This window comes from Desmodus rotundus, chromosome 6, assembly GCF_022682495.2.
Source record: "Desmodus rotundus isolate HL8 chromosome 6, HLdesRot8A.1, whole genome shotgun sequence".
NCBI lineage: Eukaryota > Metazoa > Chordata > Mammalia > Chiroptera > Phyllostomidae > Desmodus > Desmodus rotundus.
Window position 1 is genome coordinate 88,097,729 of NC_071392.1, and position 22,552 is coordinate 88,120,280.

At 40.4% G+C, this 22,552-nt stretch overlaps 1 protein-coding gene across 1 annotated transcript in view; it reads left to right on the top strand.

Moving 5' to 3' along the window:
• Positions 1-22,552, top strand: part of CNTNAP2 (contactin associated protein 2) — a 1,617,197-nt gene that overhangs the window by 696,504 nt on the left and 898,141 nt on the right. Inside the window, exon 4 of the mRNA XM_053926665.1 lies at positions 5,139-5,286. Coding sequence (XP_053782640.1) covers positions 5,139-5,286 — 148 coding nt within the window. The remainder of the gene's footprint in view (positions 1-5,138; positions 5,287-22,552) is intronic.

Below are 22,552 nucleotides of genomic sequence, written 5' to 3' on the forward strand. Positions count from 1 at the left end.
GGAAGAATTCGTGTGCTGTGTTTCTCACCTACGTAATTCCTACCTCCGAGACTCGTCAGGAGCCCTGAAATCTTCTCCAAGGCTTGCTTGCACAGTCAGCTGAGGGTTTCAGACAGATTTTCATTCTCAAGCAAAACCTCTGCACTAACATAGCCTCTGTCACCTGCTGCAGGGGGTTGTGGGCCTTTATTTTAGGAGTCTCGAAACATGAGGTTTTAGTGAGAACTTAAATATATTTGCTGTCTTCATAAAACACTCCATCAGTTACACTTGCGACTCCATAATGGTGAATTTGAGGGAAAACGATAGTTCATATATCACACAACATGCTCCTAAATCTTTGCCTATTTTCCTGCAGTCTGGTAAATTATATGCTTCCAGCGATGACAGCATGCTTTTCCAAAGTTGATTGGTTTTTAAATGCCAGGTGGTGGAACGGTCTTCCGATGACTTCAGGCTTTGGCGTCTTATCTCAGTCGGGGGGAGGTTTTATTTGTTTGAAAAGTTGCCCTGGATCAGGGACTGGCAGACTGGAGCCCGCTGACACTGTGGACCCTGCCTGCTCTTTTACAGTCTGTGCGTGAAGATGCTGGTTACATTTTTATTCTTTTCTTTATTGAATGTATTGGGGTGACATTGGCTAATGAAATTGTATAGGTTTCAGGGGTACAGTTTTGTAACACATCCTCTGTACAGTGTGTTGTGTGTTCACCACCCCAAGTCAAGTCTTCTTCCATCACCATTTATCCCCCTTTACCCTCTCCTACCTCCCTGTACCCCCTTCCCTCTGGTTATCACCATGCTGTTGTCTGTCTGCGAGGTTTGGGTTGTTTTAGAAACAATGGGGAAGAAGAAAGAGACCATGGAGCTGAGTGTTATGTGGTCTGAAAATCCTAAAATGCGGGGTGCGGCAGAATTGGAACGTCTGCTTGAGTGTGGTTGGTAGGGTAATGATATGGGTGTGATAATTTATAGTTCTAATTTGAACATTTCACCTAAATTGCCCTATGGTATGCTTGAGTGTGATAGTGTTCTGTTACAGAGTCACTTGCTTATGACTTTGTAATAAAAGATTTTCTAATAAAAAGGGGTGTTATTTGTGCCAGACCCCATATTTACTGTTTGGTACATTAGAGAAAAACTTTGCTTCTCGCTCTCTTAGGCCATCTGAACTATTATTTGAGCTAGAAGTCCTGTTTAAGGCAATGCGGGACATTTTTCAGTTATTAAAGTTTTAGTGATGTTTCGATTATTCTAAAGTTAGCCTTCTGAACAAGTCACAGCATGTTATTTTTAAAAAGCTCCAACTCTTTGCTGTATATTTAACAATTTATAGGACCATAAAATCATCCCGTAGGTTTAACATTATGTTATATTGTTCTTAGCTTCACCAAGCATAAAGCTTTGCAACTTATATACATGCTATGTTAGTAAAACAAAACGAAACTATCCTTTTAAGTCTACGTACAAATCACAGCCAGAAAAGGAGATTTAAAAGTGAGGACATGCTATCCCCATCCTTCTATACACTGACTTTTCAGTCTTACCATGACGAAGTTGACGTTTTCACCTATACACAGATCTTACATTATTGAGTGACATTTGTCTACATGAAGGTTGAATTTTAGAGGCTATTGTTCTAGTCCAGAAAAATTCAAATTCATTTTAATCTTTTAATTTTGATGTAGATTTAGAAATCTTAATGGTTTTGCAAAAGAGCTTTATGTCTTTCCTTGTTTTTGTTTTCTTCCTTTTTACATCTGTGCAAAAAGCTGTGAGTGAATGCGAAAGGCAAATTACTTTTAACAAAGGTCCTTTTCAAAGCTATGGCATTGTAGTCGATACTCCTAAAAAGCTCCGCGCGCTGTAGCAGACTGGACCTTCTTTCCTTTTAGTGAAAGTGCCGTTCAAACTCCTCACTGCTTGCAGTGAAGCTGTGGAGGAACTTTTGCTAATGACCACGGTAGGAGCTTGTTTTGGGAAAATGTGTGAAAAAGGAAAATAGTCATTTTGTCAAACTTCGTAGAAATGAGAGTGCAGAGAGAAGTAGACTATGCAGGCAAAATATGCTATCTAGTAAATGGGCTGGAAATCAAATGTTAACATCTAAAGTGTATGATAAGAAGTATCAAACTTCCTATCTGACATTCAGAGATGCCATGTGAAACACCAGAAATACATGCATTGTGCCTAAGTAGGAGAACCTTTATTGCCAGCTGAAAATTGGATTCTCAAGGGTTGGATGAACTTGTGACTTTGCCCTGGTTTGCCCTTACTGGCCGGTCAGCATCTAGTAGGTCCTCTCGTTCTTCTGGGCCTGAGTTTCCCGATTTGGAAAAAATAGCATCCCCACTAAATTTGGTTTTCTGTCATGCACAAACAATACAACGTGTACTAGAATCCTTTAAATCATAAAGTGATGTGTAAATATTAGGTGTTTTTATTAAATCAATGGCTACACCTTCTTCTTCAATGGTCCTTAACTTTCCCCAAAACTGCTACCATATTGTGCCATGTATAATATGTGCTTTTTTTGCCCAAATTTTTGAGGGAAAAATAAGGATGTGCATTATACATAGGTATAATGAGTACATACCATGGGTATAATAATGGGTATAATAATCCTGTGTGTGATGCCCACACAACTGTGGGTGCGCATTACACATGGCAAAATACGGTGTCTAGAAGGCGGCATTTCACATATATTTATGCCTTTATGTTCAAGACCATGATCAGCAATGCCTATGCCATGCTCTGGAAGTGTTTTAAACTTCAATTAGGATAATGTCTTAAATCCCACTATGCTTGGAAATGAAAAGAAGGGCGAAAACGCACAACCTGATGATGCTATGAACCCTGAAGAAAATACGCTGTGCCAAACACTCGTTCATAAATAATGACTGTGCCCCCCAGGAAAGCTCAACTTGGATACAGCCCACCCTTCCTTAACATCTCAGATTCTCTGTGTGCCCGTTTAATGTGATGGTGAAGTCGCAGATGCAATGTATCTAAATCTTCGCTAATTATCTTTCCCTTCAAATATCTCTGTGTTAGTTGTATTTTTTTTTTCAATTGCTTAAAAAAAAAAAAAAACGGAAATGAGGAAACAGGGCCAATCATGCAAAAGCCCAGGGCGCGCCCTGGATTTCGGTGCTGAAATGGTGTCCTCACATCTGTGCCGACTTGGTCTTCGCTGACACCCGTCCCTTTGTGACAGCAGCCCGGCCAACGATAAGTGTCCTGTTGCCCCTCTGCAGTACCCGCTTCCGCATCACGCTCCCTCCTTTGTCCCTGAAGGACCCCCACTCCTCTGGAGCATGCATCACAGGACTGCATGGTTTACACTGTGCTGTAGCCTGCTCTTCTCCTAGGAACTTCACTTTAATTGAGGAGGGAGATTTCAGGCCTCCGTCTTAAAAAGCGTGAGATGTGTAACTTTCTGGCTTGAAACTCTCCAGTGGATTTCCTTCCAGCACTTTTATACTGAAATCTGAAACACTTTCAGGGCCTGCAGGCCCTGCTGGCTGATCTCACCTCTCCAGCACCCCCTCCACTCTCCTCTTCTTCATGGGCTCCAAAAACACTGGCTGCCCTTCTGTCCCCCAGACATGCCAGGGCTGCCCAGGGGGTTTGCAGTTCTAGCTGCGCACATATGTGGTCTCATATATATAATATATAAGAACAGTATATTATTAATAGATAGTAGGCAATATACAATACAGTGTATGCAATGTTACCCATAACATGTAACAGTGTCAGTAATATGTATTCATTATGTACCTATTATTTATCTGCCCCACCATGTACTTCGGTACTACGAATGACATGAAAACGGAAATTCTGTCTGTATTATTAAGTCCTGTATCCCAGTGGTTTGAGCAACATCTGATACAAAGACGCCTGTCAGATACTTCCTCAGTGAATAAGCAAGTGCCTCAGTAAGTGAATGCGTAAATGACTGGTTGCTCCAGCAGAGGTGCTCAAATTGAGTCTCCGTGAGTTAGGTGCCCGCCTCCACCCACCCCCTGCTGCGGAGTGCCATCTGCCTCTCCTGAATCAGGAGGGTTGAGAGTGCTGATTGGGTGGCCTTTTAAAGGACATCCTGGGCTGTTACTCAAAGAAAGGGAAGAGATAGCTGAGGAGAAAGCATGGTTGTCTACCCAGGGACTCCTCCCTCTCTCTCACCGGTGCCTGTATGTTAGGACCTCGGAATAGGTTTGTATCCTTCCCCCTGCTCCCTTCTCTAAAAATGTTATCAGTCCTTCTTTTGAAATATTGTGTCTTTTTTTAAAATTTGCCATCTAATCCACATTGGTATTGACTCTCAATTCCTTGTCACTAGTCATGTTGCCCGTGGCGTAAGCTCCACAACCCAGGGTGTCCTGAGCGTGGGTTTCTTATTCTGCCTTGTCTTTAAAAAAAAAAAAAAAAAGTACAACATAATCAATTGTTTTTTTTTACCTAAATGATGTTGAAAAGTTGTCAGATTTCTAATGGTGTCATGGGAAGGTTAATGTGGGGAGGATTTTTTAAAAGCAAGAAATATGGCCGGATTTTTTTTAAGAGTGAGAAATATGGCTGGATTTTAGGAAAAATTATGTATTGTGTGACTCGAATTTTAGAACTTATAATTTGTTTATTGTATACTACAGTGGTGCTTCATTCTTTTCTTAAAGATTTTATTTATTTATTTTTATAGGACAGGAGGGAAGAAGAGAGGGAGAGAAACATCAATGTGTGGTTGTTTCTTGAGCGCCTCCCACTGGGGGGGGCCTGGCCTGCAACTCAGGCATGTGCCCTGACTGGGAATTGAACCGGCAGCCCTTTGGTTCACAGGCCAGCACTCAGCCCACTGAGCCACACCAGCCAGGCCAGTGGTGTTTCATTCTTTTAACATTTGAGTATATTTACCCGTATGAAAGGACCCAGGGCGCTTTGGCTCAGGTTCCACATAAAACTGGACTTGTTTTCAAATGAAGGAAACAGAGAAGCTTGTTTTCAAATTGCTTTTGGTGTGGAGCCTATAAAGTCCTGCATCAGATAAGAAACCTTAAGTTTAGTTTAGCACATAGAGAACATGTTTATTTCAGAGGTATCTCTCCCCGGCCCCTAATCTGTGAATCCCATTTTCCTCCCAGGCATTTCCCGGGAACGTCAACTCCGACAGCGTGGTGCGGCACGACTTGCAACACCCGGTGGTCGCCCGCCACGTGCGCGTGGTGCCCCTGGACTGGCACGGAGAGGGCCGCATCGGGCTCAGAGTCGAAGTCTACGGCTGTTCCTACTGTGAGTAGCACACGGGGAAAGGCGCGGTGGGTTTTGCCATCTTCATTTAGGTTGTAACCTGTTTCTTTTTTCAGTTGTTTCACATGGCTTGCCTTCTCTGACAGTAAACTGCCCTCTGTTTTTATATGTAAATCGAATGCAGTTTTTCCCCTGTTATACATGTATATTTGCATTTATTTACAAACACACGTGTAAGAACACCCGAAGAATATCTTCAGGGTTGGGAAGTGATTTTGTTCAACAGACTAAAACAACAAAGTGTATTAATTAAATTTCCTGAAGTCTTAGGAAATATTTAAAAAGCGGAAACCTATGCTATTATCCATCTTTTTGGCTTTTTGTGATAGATTTTAGATACATTCCTAAGAGCTTTTTTCCAGTTCCCCTCAGTTATAGTATCACTGTTTTATTTTTTATTTTTTTAATCCTCACCCAAGGACGTGCTTATTAATTTTAGAGAGAGGAAAAGGAAGGGAAAGAGAAGGTGATGGTGGGTTGCCTCTTGTATATGCTCCGACCAGGAACCGAACCTGCGATCTAGGCATGTGCCCTGGGCGGGGATCGAACTTGCTGCCTTTCAGTTTACAGGACAATTCTACAACCAACTCAGCCACACTGACCAGGACATAGCATCATTAGTTTAAAGCCAAACACTGAGTTGTAATGTCAGTTACATTTTGCACATCTATAAGTTTTATTTGCTCCTTTTTAAATTTACATGGTCACCTTTTAAAAAATCATTATATAAACTCCCTTTTTGTATTTTAAAAATGCATTTATACATAGTTCTAGTGATTCCAATATGTGGATTTGGGGGGGTTTAATTCTGCTAACTACTGTTTCTGCTTATTTTTTTAACACAATGCTTTGTTTTCTCCTCCTTTCCCTACATCACCTTCTCTTCCTTCTTTCTTCAGCTTCTTAGCCTTTTTATCTGCCTGTCCTTCTTCCTCATCCTTATACTAATCCACCTTCTTGCCTGTGACTTCAAATTCTTCAAATCTTTAGCTGGACTTCTTTCAAGCCGAGGTTCATGGTAGATTCTAGAGATGATTTCACTTTGCTTATTTGCTTCTGTAAGTGCAGAATTACTTTGCCAACACACAATAACTCTAAAGATTGTTTGAGGTTGTTTGAGGCCACTCGGTACTATAAATTCAGTCTGCAAAACACAGGACTTGCAGACATTGGCTTTAGAATATGAACTGTCTTTTAAGATATTTTGTCCTCCTCCCAGGAAATTTCATTCCTATACTTCCAGCTGGCTGAGGGACAAAGGATGCTGGATTTGGATAGGGCAGGGAATTGGGGTATCAGCTTTATGCAAGGGAGCTCCTGCTAGACTCTCCCTTCACCCTTCTCGTAGACCCATAAAAACGAAAGCTCACTGTAACCACTGAGTGGCAAATGCACTATTGGGAAAGCTTTTAAAATTAACTAAACACTTGGTAGTTCATAATAAAAAATTCATAAAGCTTTCACCTTTGTATGAATTTAGTTGCAGAGATTAGTGAAAATAGTAGCTCTAATGATGATTAAATCATATTTTATTCATTCACGGGCAGCACTGTCACTTACAAACTGAGCCAGTTACTTCAAAGGGGCCACAGAGATCATTTTTATCATTGTACAGAGGTTTATTTTATTTGGTCATCACTTTATTACAGCAAACATAATGAGTAGAGAGACAGATTTAGCTCTTCAAGAGAATTAGGTCTTCGGGAAGAAGTTTTAACTCTTCAGGAGGAGCCTCAAGGGAACCTGACATAAATTGAGGTCTTTTTTTACTGTGCAGTGTCTTCCTGGGCAAAGACCCTGTGTTCACACACATTCCAGCTATATTGGCATTGTGGTAGGAAGGCCAAAAATTAAAAAAAAAGTGATATTGCAGTCACATGACATATTTTATAAGGAGCATGTTCACTTTCAATAAATGAAAAATATGTAATGATCTTTGTGGAAACCATGATGCATATAATTTCTATTCTGTGTCATGGAATATGTTGATTTCCACCCAGTGAAATCACGCCACAGTGAATAACAAAAACACGGCATGACCAACAAAGGCAGTTCATCTAGTAGTGTTTATTAGGGTAAAAATAGTGGAAGTGAGTGTGTGCCCGGGCTCACACAGCCTGAGAGATGGAGCTGCAAGGGAGTCCAGGCAGCCTGGTATAGGGCCAGCGCTCTCCAGCACCGTTGCATTTCCTGCCCCTAAATTCCAGCGAAGTGGACACCCCTGTGATCAGCACCAGGTCAGTCAGAGAATCTTATTACACCCCAGAAGCAGTCCTTGGGCCCCCTCCATTATATTTGTGAGAATTATCCGTGCTCTTAAGACATTTATTTCCATTAGGATGGTTATTCTACTGTATGAATATTCTATGATTATTTTTTTCATTCCATGTTTATGAGCATTTGAGTGTTTCTAGTTTTGATTATTGCTACAGAATTGCTATAAACATTTCTCATGGGTATAGATGTAGGAAGGGGTCATATCAGACATATGTAATATATTCAACATTTGTTAAATGACAAAGTTCCCTAAAGTGGTTGTATCAATTTAAACTATCATGAGCAATGTATAAGGGTTCTAGTTGCCCCACAAATTCTGACATTTCATATTCTCTTAGCCATTCTGGCAGGTGTTTATTATATCTCATTTTAGTGTTAATGAACATTTTCCTGATTTTGAAAGGGGTCATGCTTACTGGTCTCCCACTCACACACACACACACACACACACACACAGGTTATATATATATATATACACACACCCTCTATTCTGAAGTGTTTGCTCAGGAATCTTGCCCAGATTTCTATTGGGTTACCTTTTATTTATTTTTTATCTGTTTTTCTAATTGTTTTGGGTAGTCTTTGCAGTCAACTCTGTTTCTTGTTTTAAGATATTTAGACACGTATCTTATTTTTGAGGTGGCCTTTTAAAAAAGTAATTATTTTAAAACCAACACAATCAACAAAGATACTTTAGAACGCACAGTAAAGAGTCAAAGCCACTTGCCCAGAGGAAGTAGCCCTCTGACTCAACTGTGGCTTAAAATAGGACGTGTTCTGTCATCATCGCAAGTAGATTTGTAAAGTTTTGAGTGAGTGCTGTCATGGCTTTCCATAAAATCTGGGCTTTGACAGTCCTAGCAAGAGGAGGAAAATCACCTGAAGCTAAATGGGAAGCTGGGTGTTCTAGTGTATAAGCCTTTCTGGTGTGTGTGGTGGGGGGGGGGAGAAAATCATACACTTTGGGAAACTGTAGGAACATTTATACCTATAGATGCCAGTGGAGGAAATGATAACTCTGCAACATAGATTCAAATAAAGACTAATGGAAATTGAACAATACCACTGGCGCAGGTTGTAGTAAATGGGATATCAGGTTCTAACTGCTGTTACTGTAGGAGGCAGGTGATTGCAGGTGTGATTAAGTTAATGACCTTGGCATGGGGAGAGCAGCCAGTGTTGTCCAGGTGGGCTCCAAGCACAGTCACAGGTGTCCTTCCGAGAGGTTGGCAGAGGGGGTTTCACCAGCAGAAAAGACGGAGACAAGGAGAACACAGAGGCAAGGAGACCAGTTAGGCAGAGATGGAGACATTTCGCTCTACAGTAAGGCATGTAGGCAGCCACCGGAAGTTGTGAGAGGATAGGAACAGATTCCTCCCCACAGAGTGTGGTCCCGCCCATGTGTTGATTTCAACCCAGTGAAACTGATTTGGGACTTCTGGCCTCCAAAACCAGGAGAGAACCAATCTCTGTTGTTTTAAGCCAGCGTGTTTTTGGTAATTTGTTAAGAACAGCAACAGGAAACATACAAATGTCAGTATCATTTCAGAAAAGATAAGACACAAAATAGCTTCAGAGCGATGCTCTCCGATAGAACTTTTATACAAAGATGTAAACATTCTAGATCCGCTCTGACCCTGGGCATGTGTGGCTATGGAGCACTTGAAATATAGGCACGACACTGAGGAACTAAACTTTTAATGTAATTTTAATTCATTGGAAATAAAAAAAATGTGACTACTGACTGCCATATGGGATGATGCAGTTTAAAAGAACTGAAACATCTGTTTCTTCTTTGTCTTATTATAATCTAAACAAATTATAACATTTATTTTTTGAATGACAGTCTCTAATTTTTTCCCTTGGTTTGGAAAACATCAGTTTCATCATTCTGGCGAGTTTGTCTTTCCCATCAAACCTTTGCTGACAGGTGGTTTCCTTAGTCAGATCCTTAACTTAAGGTCATTTCCCTAACCAGTGTCCAGGTTATTTTTGATTTTTCTAGTTTTGAAGAAGGCAAATTATGTCGATCTCTTTTATGAGAAAAACATGCATGTTTATACTAAGGAAAAAGCTGTGTTAACCGTACTTGTTGCTGGCAACTTTCCCCAGGTTACGATGACTATGAGATTTACCTGGACTGGAATTCAGACTGGAATGGGACCTGAGAAAACCGTCTTTTTTTCTTGAGCTTAGTGAACTGTTGCCTCCTGGGTTTTGTTTGCTTTTTCAATGAGAAAAGGAATCTCAGAGCCCTGGGTAGGGAAAGGCAGGTCGGGTAGATCCACTCTCCCACTTTGCCCTCTCAGGTGTAGCAAGCAGTCCTATGTACGCGGGAGGTGCCTGCAAAGAGAAAGTTGGCTTTGATCATTCTTACAGGAGAGAGAAATGAAGTTTCTTATCTTCCCAAAACCCCTCCGAGGTTGGCTCTCAGATCTGTCTGAAACCTGCAGCGTAGGGAGTGGGGTTGTACTTCTTTGCTTTCAGTTTGCCAGAACTCCAAAGGGAGAAATGTCCGTGTGAGCACGGCTTTGGTTGGAGTGTGTCCTCCCTGTAACTCCCCCTGTAGGTGCCACCTTTCTTCCAGGAAATAAGAGGATCAGCTCTTCCACGATTGCTTTGTCATCTGGGAAATGAGGTTCTTCGCAAGGTGGAAGTAAGAAGCTCACTCTATTCCAGGTAGAACAGTTTAGTTCCAGGCCACTGCTTTTGAAGCCTTTGGGGCTTCGGCTGCTTTTGTTTCCCGACTGGCCTTGACTATAATCCAGATTCCAGTTTCAATGAATTTAAACTCATTTTAGATCATTGTGTTCGCTCTGTACTTGGTTTCCCTCAGGTTAAGGTGAAACAAGTGCATGCTGTTATTTTTAAAATGTACAGGTATTATTCCCCAAGCCTTTTGACTCAGGAAGGCGTCTCCCAAAACACCAATGCTGATCTTCTTACCGTATACCAAAGGGACTGCAAGAGGGAGGAGGGAGAAGTCTCAATCTAATGATTTCTAAAAATCATTTATGGCTTCAATACTCAAGCACTTATTTAACAAAAGCCCAACACAGTGTATTGGTTAAAGTAACGAGTCTGTTGATGACAAATACTAAGTCAACTTTAACCAGAGTGTTCATAAGAGGAAGCTCAGCACGTTGGGGAACCAAGATACTCTCAACTCAAGTAATTTTTACATAAGCCTTCAGTTTGGGTGAGTAATTAATAAAGCCTGGATATGTCACCCAATGCCTATCGTGGTGGAAAGTATGTGCCAGGTTGAGGGAATAATCCCCTTATCAGGAGAAGCCGAATGCAGACAGGAGGGGAAACAGTGTTTTGTCCTTTGCGTGCTGTGTTAATGAGAATATTCTCTCGTAGAAACCACAGCCGAATTCCCTCTGCAAGAGACGCTGCATGTACACATGGGTTAGTTCACTAGGGCTGTCATAACGAAGTACCACCAATTATGTATATTAGGACAACAGAGATTTATTCTCTCACAGTTCCGGAGGGCGGGCGTCTGAGCTCACGGTGTTCTCAGGGTTGGTGCCTTTCGGAGGCTCAGAGGGAGAGACTGTTTCACGCCTGTCCCCGAGCTTCTGGGGGTTGCTGGCAGTTCTCTGTGTTGGTTGACTGGTAGCCACATCATTCCAGCCTCTGCCTTTGCCTTCACCAGGCCTCATCCCGCCGTGTGTCTACGTTTCTGTCCTCACGCTGTTTTCTTATAGGGCCACCAGCCTTGGATTTAAGATCCCCGATAACCTAGTATGATCTCATTGTAAATGACTCACCATTTACCGTGTTTAAGACCGTACCACATTTACCACATTTAAGTACCACATTTACCTGTAAAGACCGTGTTTCCAAGTAAGTGTCCGTTTTGAGTTTCTGGGTGGATACGACTTTGGGGGGCATGGTATTCTACCTGGTACAATATGTATTCATTACAATTGGTAAGAATTTCTGTTTAGATCAATTTAGCTGGGCAGAGAAATACGAAACAGTTCTGGAAGTGTTTTCTATCTAACTTAGATGTTTAGTTTTGCATACTATAATAGGGTCCCAGATACATATTTATTGTATTCATCACACATATACACACACACCTATATGGAGTAAAATATGTATTAGGTTGTTGAGGATCAATATATTGTGACACAGACTCATCAATCGCATTAGCATTTATTGAATTCTACTCTTTGTAAATCATTTCGCTAATTTTAATTCCAAAATGGAAATATGACCAGATCACACCTGTGTTTAAAAGTCTTTACTGATGCTGCATGGCCAGCGAAGTCCCAGACGTGAGTTTGAAATATCGGCCCTTCCTATTACCTGCATAGTCTTACACCCCATCCCTTCCTGTTGCACTTCATGCTTCACTGATACAAACTATTGCTGTTGCCAGACCCGTGCCCTGCTTTGTAACACGCATCCGCCCATGCTGTCCTCTCAACTGCTCCGTCATTCTTCACCTGACCAATCTGTCTTATCTTCCAAGGTTCAATTGAGATGCAATTTCCAACAGGAAGACTTCTCTGAATTTCCAGAATACACTGCTTTTAAAGTTCTTTACTCCCATTACACTGTGTTAATGAGAATATTCTCTTTCTAGCCAGTGGAATATAGCCAATGGAATATTTATCAAAACATTCCAAAATACAGCAGACTCTAAGATATTAGGGGGAGGGGCACCCAAAGTCACCTTATTCATCGTTGGCATTCCGTTAATTAGCAGACTCCCTGTGAATGTTTGCTGAACCGAGCTAATGTAAGATGTAAATAATGCAGACCTAATTTATTCCCTCGGTGAAAGCTGATTACTATTTGATGTTGTATAGATTTTTTTCATTGGTTCAACAGGGTATGATTTCATTACATCGTGTTGAATGGGGCCTACAGAATATTGAAATAATTGCTAAGCTGAATATATTAATAGATGTTCCAAAAGAGTCATATAAAGCAAAAAACTCGGTTTTTCTTTTTTTTTTCTAATTTGAATGTGTATAGACCTACTATTATTTTTATATAAAGTTATTTTAAACTATCACTTCACGAGGCTGTTTCCTGGATTCCATATATAAATTATTTATCATCAGAGGAAAAATATCACAGTCTTATTAATTTGAAATTTATGTCCAGATTAATCTGAAAATAAAAATAAATCAATATAAAAATAGATTTAATAGCTCTCAAAGCCAAGTTCCACATGGCAAAGCGATCATTAAAATCGTGTTGCTAATAACTTACGTATGCAAGACATGCTGTGTTCTTCAGTGTCCACACAATAGATAAAACATCCGTGTGTTACCACCAGAAACGCACTTGCCGTGAAGAGAAATGGGTTCGAGCACATGCTGTGTTCTTCAGTCCTTTAAAACGCAGTCTGTATTTCAAACTGAAATTGGGATGCTACGATGCAAAGACTGCCTGTCACTACCTAACTGGGGCTCGTCTTGGCGGTGCTAACGCGGCCACCTGTCGCTCTTGTGGCATCTGCTGTTTCTGAGGTGGCGAAGAAAGTATTTGTGCTGTGGCCTTCCTTCGTAAGGTAAATTTAAATTTACAAGTATTAAAAGACAACAAGATATTAGTATTTTACATGATAAAAAGTCAGATGCTTAGTGGGTCTCGCTCCTGGGTAGACATTTGAGGGTGACGTTTGCTTTGAAAGAAAATTTAAGTCGTGAAGAACAAAGAATTGCATTCTTGTTCTTCAGGTCCATGGGGATACAGGCTATCAGCCTTTGAGTCTTTATTTTTTCCCAGTGTAATATCTTTACACAGAAGGCAGTTACTGTTGATTCTACTTCATCAGAAAACATGGCAAATGTCACTTCCTACTTCAGTACAGGACAGTTACAAATGGCGACTAGTTCATATTTTGGAGATACATTTAGTATGTCACTATTTAGAGTTAGATTTACATCATATTACCACAAAATCTAAATTTAAAGCTACTCTCAATTATTTTCAAAGTCAATTTGACATATAAACGCGGTAATGTGGATTTAAAAGCAAACTAAAAATTATTGGTAGAGCATAATTTGTAATTAAGCTCATGTTTGCAGTTCTAAATTAGGAAAAACAGTATATTTTTATTGTAGAATAAGAGAGCATGTGTTTCTTACTGTAAATATTAGTCCACATTTATTTTCATAAAATAAATTTCTAAGAAAACCATATGAAAGCTAAGCATGCCCACCTTATGAGAATATGATGGCAGAAAGTCCTTGGCCGGCAGGGGGGTGGGTTTGGGGGCAGAGGAAAGTCAGCGATGGCCTGCGGAAGAACAACATTTTGTAAACTCTACTGACTAAAAATTGGCCCAGAGTTTTCACTGTAAGGACAGACAGAAGGAGATATTTAGCAACAAAGGTATGTCAACAGTACCGCACATTCCACATATTGAACAGGAAAAAGTTTTTTAATTATTTTATTTTGGTTCAATTACAGTTGTCTGCATTTACCCCCCCATCAGAACCCCCCCACCCTAGCCAAACCCACCTCCCTCCCTTGCTTCCATCCCCCACTTGGTTTTGCCCATGTGTCCTTTATTGTTGTTCTGGAAAACCCTTCCCCCCATCATTCCCCCCCCCCACCTCCCCTCTGGTTACTGTCAGATTCGAACAGGAAAATTTTAAAGGACTGATAATGCACTCGGTAATGCGCTCACTTAAGGACAGTTGGCAAAGAAACACAACTTGAGCTTTCCTCTCGTTTTGGTCAGGCAGTTTATCAGCCTCAGTCACAGCATTTCCTCAGGGACTCTGGGCTCCTGAGATATTCTAACTGCCTTCCACCTATATGTTAATCCTGTTCATGTTCTGTGATTGCAGAGTATTAAAGTCGAAGTTACCATCAACATGTCACTTGGAACATCTGTTTCGTGTGAGGAAAGAAGTAAAATTTAAAACACTGTAAATATATACTGAGATTCCTTTAGTAGCTTTTACTCTTGAGTTGTTAGTCTTAATTATTACCTATTTAAATGAGCTTAGCCATGGGGGAGAGAGCAAATATTTAAGATGGCAGTAATCACGCTCATGAATAAAAGTAACAATATAATAAAATGATCACTTAGTTTGAGTCTTGAAATTGCAAGTCCTCCAAATTCTTGGATATGCACTTAAAAATTAGAAAACGGTCTTTGTAAACTATTTAATCACTTTACTTCTATTAGACTATTATCAGATCCTCCATACCTGGGCCTGAAAAGAATTACAACCATTTTATTTTTATATTCCTACTCTAAATTAACCACGTAGGCAATATTTTCCTGTGCTCCAAACAGTGTCATGTTCGTCTTTTCAGGCTTTCATGCTTGTTTTGGTTCACTGGGAGGAGTGAAAGAAGTTGCCCATGTCCATTTCATGCCCAGCTACTGCGAAAATGATCTCAGGGAAGAAGGAAGACAGGGGATCGGGGCCTGCCTGTGTGAACATTCTGGTCTCTGTAGCCCTGGGCATCCGCAAATACCGATCTTCTCTAGGGGCAAAGTCCTTCTCTGTGGAATGTTTTGAGCCAGATATCCCTGTTTCAGGCTGCTTGTGGTAAACACGCTTAGCTTCTCTGGATCTCTGATCACAGCTACAAAAGAAGGTCTCTGAATTGAAGATCCCGAGATGACTGGAGAATGCCTTGTGTTTCCTCCTCTGTCAGCCAGCGGTGCAGACTCATTCCGGGCTTGCTGCAAACTGCTCAGCGTGGTGGAGGAACCCCGCTTCTCCCACGTGACCCTCCCCTGAGGGTGCGAGAGCACCTCCCCTGCTCCTGCCATTCATTCTCTCCTATGCCACCGTGTATTCTCGCTTTGTGTATTTGTTACCAATTATAAAAAATACACGAATATGTTAAAACAAATTATACTTTGGCCACAGTGAGTATCATATAGACCGAGGTCCCTTATCCATGACACTGTGGATGTTTTGGGCCACGTATTGAATTGGACATTGGGAGGGGACAGGGGGGCTGTCCTGTTCATTATGGAATTTTTCAGCATCCTTAGCCTTTGCCCTTTAGATGTTAATAGTACATTGCACTTCCTCCAGTTGTGACAACCAACAGGGACTCCAGATAGTAAGAAATGTCTCCTGGAAGATAAAATTGCCCCCTGGGTAAGAACTGCTTATATAGATGATGCTTGTCACCTGCTCGTCGCCTCATTATATCGTTAGGATCTATGAGATGAAGAAAGCAGACACATTCATAGGGCCACGGAGTCAGGAAGTATGTACTGCATGCTGAGATTTCCTTAGACTTCACACTGATAAGGCAGTAGAGTCCTCTGCACATACTGCTGTTATGCTATAGGCAGAAACAACACTGTATCTATCACCTTATCCGCATAAATAGTGCAAAGAAAAATGGCCCCTGAGTCCTCATGTCTTTTATCTGTGTTACTTACGGAGAATCATGCAGAATAAGCTCTTTGATCAATCATTTGATTAGTTGCCAATTCACCATTCCTTGACGTTTTGTTACATCATGGTTTCAGCTAGGATCAATTTGAATACCTTCTTAGGCTAATTTTACATTTTCCTTAATGTGAATTTTTTTAAGTTTGAGATCAAGGTAAGATTGACTGGATCCTCCACATATAATTTTGGCGGAGTGTTATTTATATGGTTGTTCCTTGGCATTTTTCATGTGTCAACAGTTGAAAACAAGAGAAATATTATAGAATGTGCTTGGCTTATGGTCTACAAACTCATACTGTTTTCCCGTACTCCATTCATATTTGAAAGCATTGATCTTTAACGTATAGTGATTTTCCCTAGAAGAGAGGAATTATATAGGTAAGTAAAATAAAGCCGTGCCCTGTGTCTGATAAGCTTCACTTTTAAAGGGCTGTATTCTTACTAATGAAGGAAGGGAGAAAGGACTGGGTTTGCATTTTTACTAACGCTTCCACAGCCCATGTGATGCCACATAACACCGCAGGACCCGCTGACTGTGCTCAGTAACGGAGTCACACTGTCCAGTCTGTGTGACGTGCTCAGCCTCCTGCCTCCCCTGGCCTCCTAGGCTGAGGTGGGAGGTGGAATGCCATGGTCCACGCGAGTGAGCTTTGGATTTTGAGGATAAAGCCACTGTCTCATCTTAATCAGGCTTGTTCAGAGATATACACTGGGGGGGCCTAACACACGGAGAGTCGAACTGTGCTCTGTGTAGAGTTCCTGTGTAAACAGTTTCTTTAGTGGGCAGAGCCATTAAGTTGGGCTCAGCTGGGTTTTTTATTGCTTTAAATCGAACTGATCACATCAGAGCTATTTGGATAACTCTAGGCAGCTTCAATTTGGTTCAGATGATTCACTTACTCTGTAAGAATTTTGCCCACAAAACTGATTTTTTTATTTAGGAATTTGATTCATTTTTAGGGGGGATAGTAAGACTAGGAATGCTCTTGACTGTGATTATTGCCCATAATATACTGGGAACACATTACAAAAATTTCAAAAACTTTTCATGCTTGCTTTTCAATTAAGAAAAAAGTGTGTGATTTGGTTAACAAACTGCTATTGGTTTAAATGAATTCTTACTACTTCGAATCAGAAATATATCTGCCAGGAAACAGTGGATCTAGAAGCTAAGAAGTAACTAACATTTATTGAGTGTTTCTGGCTTATATCTGTAATGTTCTCACAATTCTACAAAATAGGTGATGACCTCACTTTGCAAATGAGAATACCAAAGTTTGAGCTCACTGTGTTCAAACATTGTCAGTCTAAATTTTGATTTTTAGGCAGCATAAGATCAGAGCACAGATCCACAGTGAGGATAGTAATAATAACAATTATTATTTCTATAATTAGAGTAGCCAGCATATACTGAACATTGAGAACATGTCGGATACTGTGTTAAGTGCCTTATTTAATCCTTTTAATAGTGCTACAAGGTAGGAACTCTCATTGTCTCTATTTAGGCAATGCGAACTAAGAACGCAGTAACTTTTTGTGTATTCATTCAACCAGTGAATGTCCAACCAGGGTAATGATGTATTTGTTTGTTTGTTTATTGATTGCCAAATGCTTCCAAAAGAACAACTGAGAGAAAAATACGCATTTCTATGTCCCTGACTAGAGCACAATATAGCTTTGTGCTTTGCAAAGTTTCTTTTTTTTCCCTCCCCCTCTCTAAAAATAAATAAAATCTAAAAGAAAAAGTCATTAAAAAATTATAAATGTGTAAGATAAAAATACATAGGATTATCAAAAAACCAGTTATTTTGAAATACAGTTATCAAAAACTTAAAAAGCTGATTTGTGATACAACCTGCTTTTTTACAAAATCATTTAAACAGGATGGATGCAAAGAGGCCCGCTCCAAGACACTTCATAATTAAAGTGCTAAAGGTTAAAGATAAAGAGAGAATCTTAAAAGCAGCAAGAGAAAAGCAGTTACCTACCTACAGGAGAGTTTCCATAAGACTCTCCACTGATTTCTCATTAATGCTTTTGAGAAATCAGTGGAGAGTCTTATGGAAACTCTCCTGTAGGTAGGTAACTGCTTTTCTCTTGCTGCTTTTAAGATTCTCTCTTTATCTTTAAACTTTAGCACTTTAATTATGAAGTGTCTTGGAGCGGGCCTCTTTGCATCCATCTTGTTTGGGACTCTGTGCTTCCTGGATTTGCATGTCTATTTCCTTCAGCAAATTAGGGAAGTTTTCTTTCATTGTTTTTTCAAGTAGATTTCCAATTTCTTTCTCTTTCTCTTCTCCTTCTGGTACCCCTATAATGTGAATGTTGGAATGCTTGAAGTTATCCCAGAGGATGCTTATAGTATCCTCATTTTTTTGGATTCTTTTTTCTTCTTCTTGTTCTGATCGGCTGTTTATTTGCTTCCTTATGTTCCAGATCATTGATTTGTTTCTCGGCTTCATCCACTCTGCTATTGTTGCCCTAGAAATTGTTCTTTATTTCAATTACTGAATCCTTCATTTCTCACTGGGTCTTTTTTATGCTTTTGAGGTCCTCACTAAGTTCCTTGAGCATTCTTATAATCAGTATTTTGAATTCTGCATCTGATAAATTGCTTAGTTCATTTTGTTTAGTTTTTTTCTGGAGTTTTGATCTGTTCTTTGATTTGGGCCATGTGTCTTTGTCTCCTCATTTTGTGAGCCTGCCTGTGTTTGTCTCTGTATATTAGGTAGAGCTGCTTTGACTCTGTGTCTTGGTAGTGTGGCCTAATGTAGTAGGTGTCCTGTAGGGTCCTATGGCACAACCTCCCCTATCACCCAAGCTGGGTAGTGGAGATGCACCCTTTATGTAGGATGAATACAGCTTCCTCTTGTAGTTGAGCCTTGATTGTTGTTAGCAGGTCAATGGGAGGGATTTACCCAGGCCAGTCAGCTATAAGGACTGACAGAGAACGCTGACCACCAACCTCCACCCTCCATGGAGGATCAGCTATGTGGAGGCATGTGGTGATGCTCTGACATGTTCTGTAGCTGTCCACAGGGTACATAGGCTCTGGGGTTTCCTGGGTGGTGCAAGCCCAGGTCAGCACTGACCTACATTTTGCCCTGGGCTACTCCCCTGGGCTGTAAAGCAATCTGAGATAGCTACTAGTGCTGGGCTTGGAGACTCCCAGGCAAAGGCAACTGTGAATCTAGGCTGACTGCTGCTAGTGCCAGGCCTGCAGCCACTTAGCAAGAGGTACAGAGGCTGAGGGCTCACTGAGGCTGGCTCTTGCTTGTTTGAGAGGATTTAAGAAGTTGTGAAGCATGAGCTGAGACCAGCTATTCATATGGAAAAGCAGTTTGGGTGGGCCCATTAGCTGGATGGGACAGAGTCTCTGGGGAATCACCAGAGTGGGGCAAACAGTATTAGCCAGGTTGATGGAGTCGCTGGTATGGCACCAACCTGCCAACTTGTGGCTTTCGGGCTTTGTGGGAGGAGGTCTCAGAAAAGGGACAGTGGCCTCTGCCTGCCTTTCTGAATGGGAGAAAGCTGTCCCCCAGCTCTCGCCTTGATGCCAGACATTTCAATTCCTCCTTGTATGCCACTGGTGCCTTTCAAGGTTATACCCCTGTGCTGGAACTCAGAGGGACTGAGTCTGAGTAAGTCCATGTGTGGGTTCTTTAAGAGAAACTACTTGGGACTCCAGAAGTTTCTTCCACTGCCTCAGTACCCGTTGATTTTTAAAGCCAGAAGATATGGGGACTTATCTTCCTTGCACTGGAATCCTGGGCCGGGGGGCCTGGTTTGGGGCTGGTACTCCTTGCTTCTGAGATATCCCTCCCAAATTTTTATCCACCACATGTATATTTAGGACCAGCCTGGTCCTTGTCTCTGCCCCTCTTACCAGTCTGGATGGATGTGGTTTCTTTAATTCCGTAGTTGTCAGACTTCCATTCACCTTGATTTCTGATGGTTCTGAGCGATGCCTGCTCGATATTTTAGCTGTAGTTTTGATGTGGTTGTGTGAGGAGGTGAGCCCTGTTTGCCTGCGCTGCCCTCTTGACCAGAAGTGTACTCTGTCAATACTTCATTTTCAAGCACCCATCCTGATGTTCTTGGGGGAAATTTAAATTTCATTGATCTTGCTGTCATTCTCTTTTAGGGTCTTTTTCAGTGTGATGGTGTGTGCACTCTGTCCACTGAGACTGGCCCTGACACTTACCACCCCCCCCCCTCCTACACTCAGTGACTCTAACTGGAAACCTATTTCATGGTGCACCTATAAATCAATACCCCAAACGAGCAACCAGTTATTGTATTTGAACAAGCATATAAAGCTAGTTGCATAAACTTGTTAGTGTTCAGATGCCAATTATATTATTCTAAAACTGTTCTTTATGGTAAGAAATTAATACCATAAAAGTACCTCAAGTCTGTATTTTAAATGATATATGAAAAGAAGTAGTGTAATATCTCTATACTGTTGTGATTTTTATTTCAAAATTTATGTTTGAATGTTGTATAGAATGCTTAGATTAGTTATAATTTGAAGAATATACTGCTTAAAATGAGAAAACAATATAAAAAGCATGTGTGTAGATCAGAAAGGTTAAAAAAATATATCTTAAGCAAAGTGACTCCATTTTTGTACTTTACACTATAAAGCATCAATTGTCAATTTGAATGATTTTTGTTTTCATCACTCTCTAATATTGCCTAGAGCCATGGGTGATTTCATATGTCATTGACATATTCAGAATTAATTTGCAAAAATTTGCTGCACAACGTCAATTTTGGCCTTGAACACAGTGTACACGTTTAGGGATTATTTATGTTAAGTGCATTTTGATGCGCCACATTATCTTTGATGATAGGCAGTATGATATGATGAAAGGAGGAGGCTCTTTGGGTTTAAATCTAGAGTAAATGCCATCTTTATTCAATGGGTGATTTGAGATGGTTATGTAAGCTTTCCAAATTCCCCTGGAGCAATAATGCTCACTCCATAGATTTGTCAGGGGGATTAAACGAGATAACAAATGTCAAGTGCTGAGCACAGTGGTTGGTTTAAGGTAGGCACTCATAAATATGAGCCATTATAATTATTGTTCCGTTGTTCATGTATTCCAGTTCTCCTTGGTAGCACATAGGGCTACGTAGTAATTGTGCATCCATTTCTTGTATTCTCGCCTCTGCAGTGAGTTTTATTATCTAGCATCTGTTCTTTACCTCAAAAGAAGACATGCCTTCAGAATCAGGCATCAAAAATGGGGTCATAATGCCCGTACAGAGTAATGAATCGCTTTCTGCAAGGCGTTGCCTTCATATCAGGGTATCATTTCCAGTACTTAGAAGAGGTTCTCTGAAATGATGGGCATTGAAGAAGAGCAGGAAACAGGACTCATGGAGTCGGAAAATGTTTAGAGGCAGAAGGTATCTCGGGTGTTATCTCATCCAGCCCCTGAGTTTGCAAAGGAGGCACTAAGAGCTCCCTGAAAGGGGTCAATGTCTCCTTGAGACCACCTAGGAGGAACTAGCAGCATAACCATATTGAATCTGGTTTGAGTATTTAGTCAAGTTCTCATCTGTTGTTTTATATCAAAGGCAGCAGATATATATTAGTTTCTATTAGAATTCAGTCATTGGTATAAGTTGGGCCCAAACGTCTGCCTTGCCTGTATAGACACTATTGAAATATTTTTAAAAGAATGAGTATCTGTTTTATCCATCAAATATATGCAAAGTAGGCAAGAACTAACAAATCACTAAGCAATTTACACTAGCAGATAATTATGCGACTACTTGGATGGTATACAGTTGGGTTCCTTTACACACATGGGGATTTTATTGACACTTAGGTAAAGGTGAGGAACCAATGAAAATCTCAGTTTTTCTGGAAAACGAAAAGGATTGGTACAAGCCCCATGACGTTATGAAGGGATATACTGAGCCCAGTGAAGTAGAGTGTATTTATGCTTAAGCCACCTGTAAATAATGAGTTCTCATACAGGAGTCAGGAAGGGAAGGCAAATCGTCTAATAATTAATATTCAGTTGCCCAAAGGGAATTAAATCAGGTTATTTGCAAAGAATGCCTTAAACTCTGTAAATCAATGCTGTAAAAGTCATTATGACAATTACACTTACCAAGTCACAATTTCTCTAATTATTTGTGTGATCATTAACTTCATAGGAGAGTGAGGTTGTGCAGTTTGAAGAATAATTACATTAACTGTTGACACAGAAGGATGGAAAGAGGGAGAAGTGAGAGGTGGAAAGAAAAAGTGAAGGAAGCACTAAAGTTAATATAAAATATATTGTTAATAAGATTGTTCTCAATCTTTAACAAATGTTTTTTTAGTGGTTTTAAACACAGCACTTAAGCCTTTTGCAATGACAACACAATATATAGATGATGTATTATAGAATTGTATACCTGAAACCTATTACTTTTGTTAATCAATGTCACTCCAGTAAATTCAATAAAAAGTAGTAACACTAATATTCTTTATATTAAAATACCACCAGCATGCTCTTTTTAATGGGTCATTTTAATTTTTAGTTTTGGATGCTCTTTAGCAA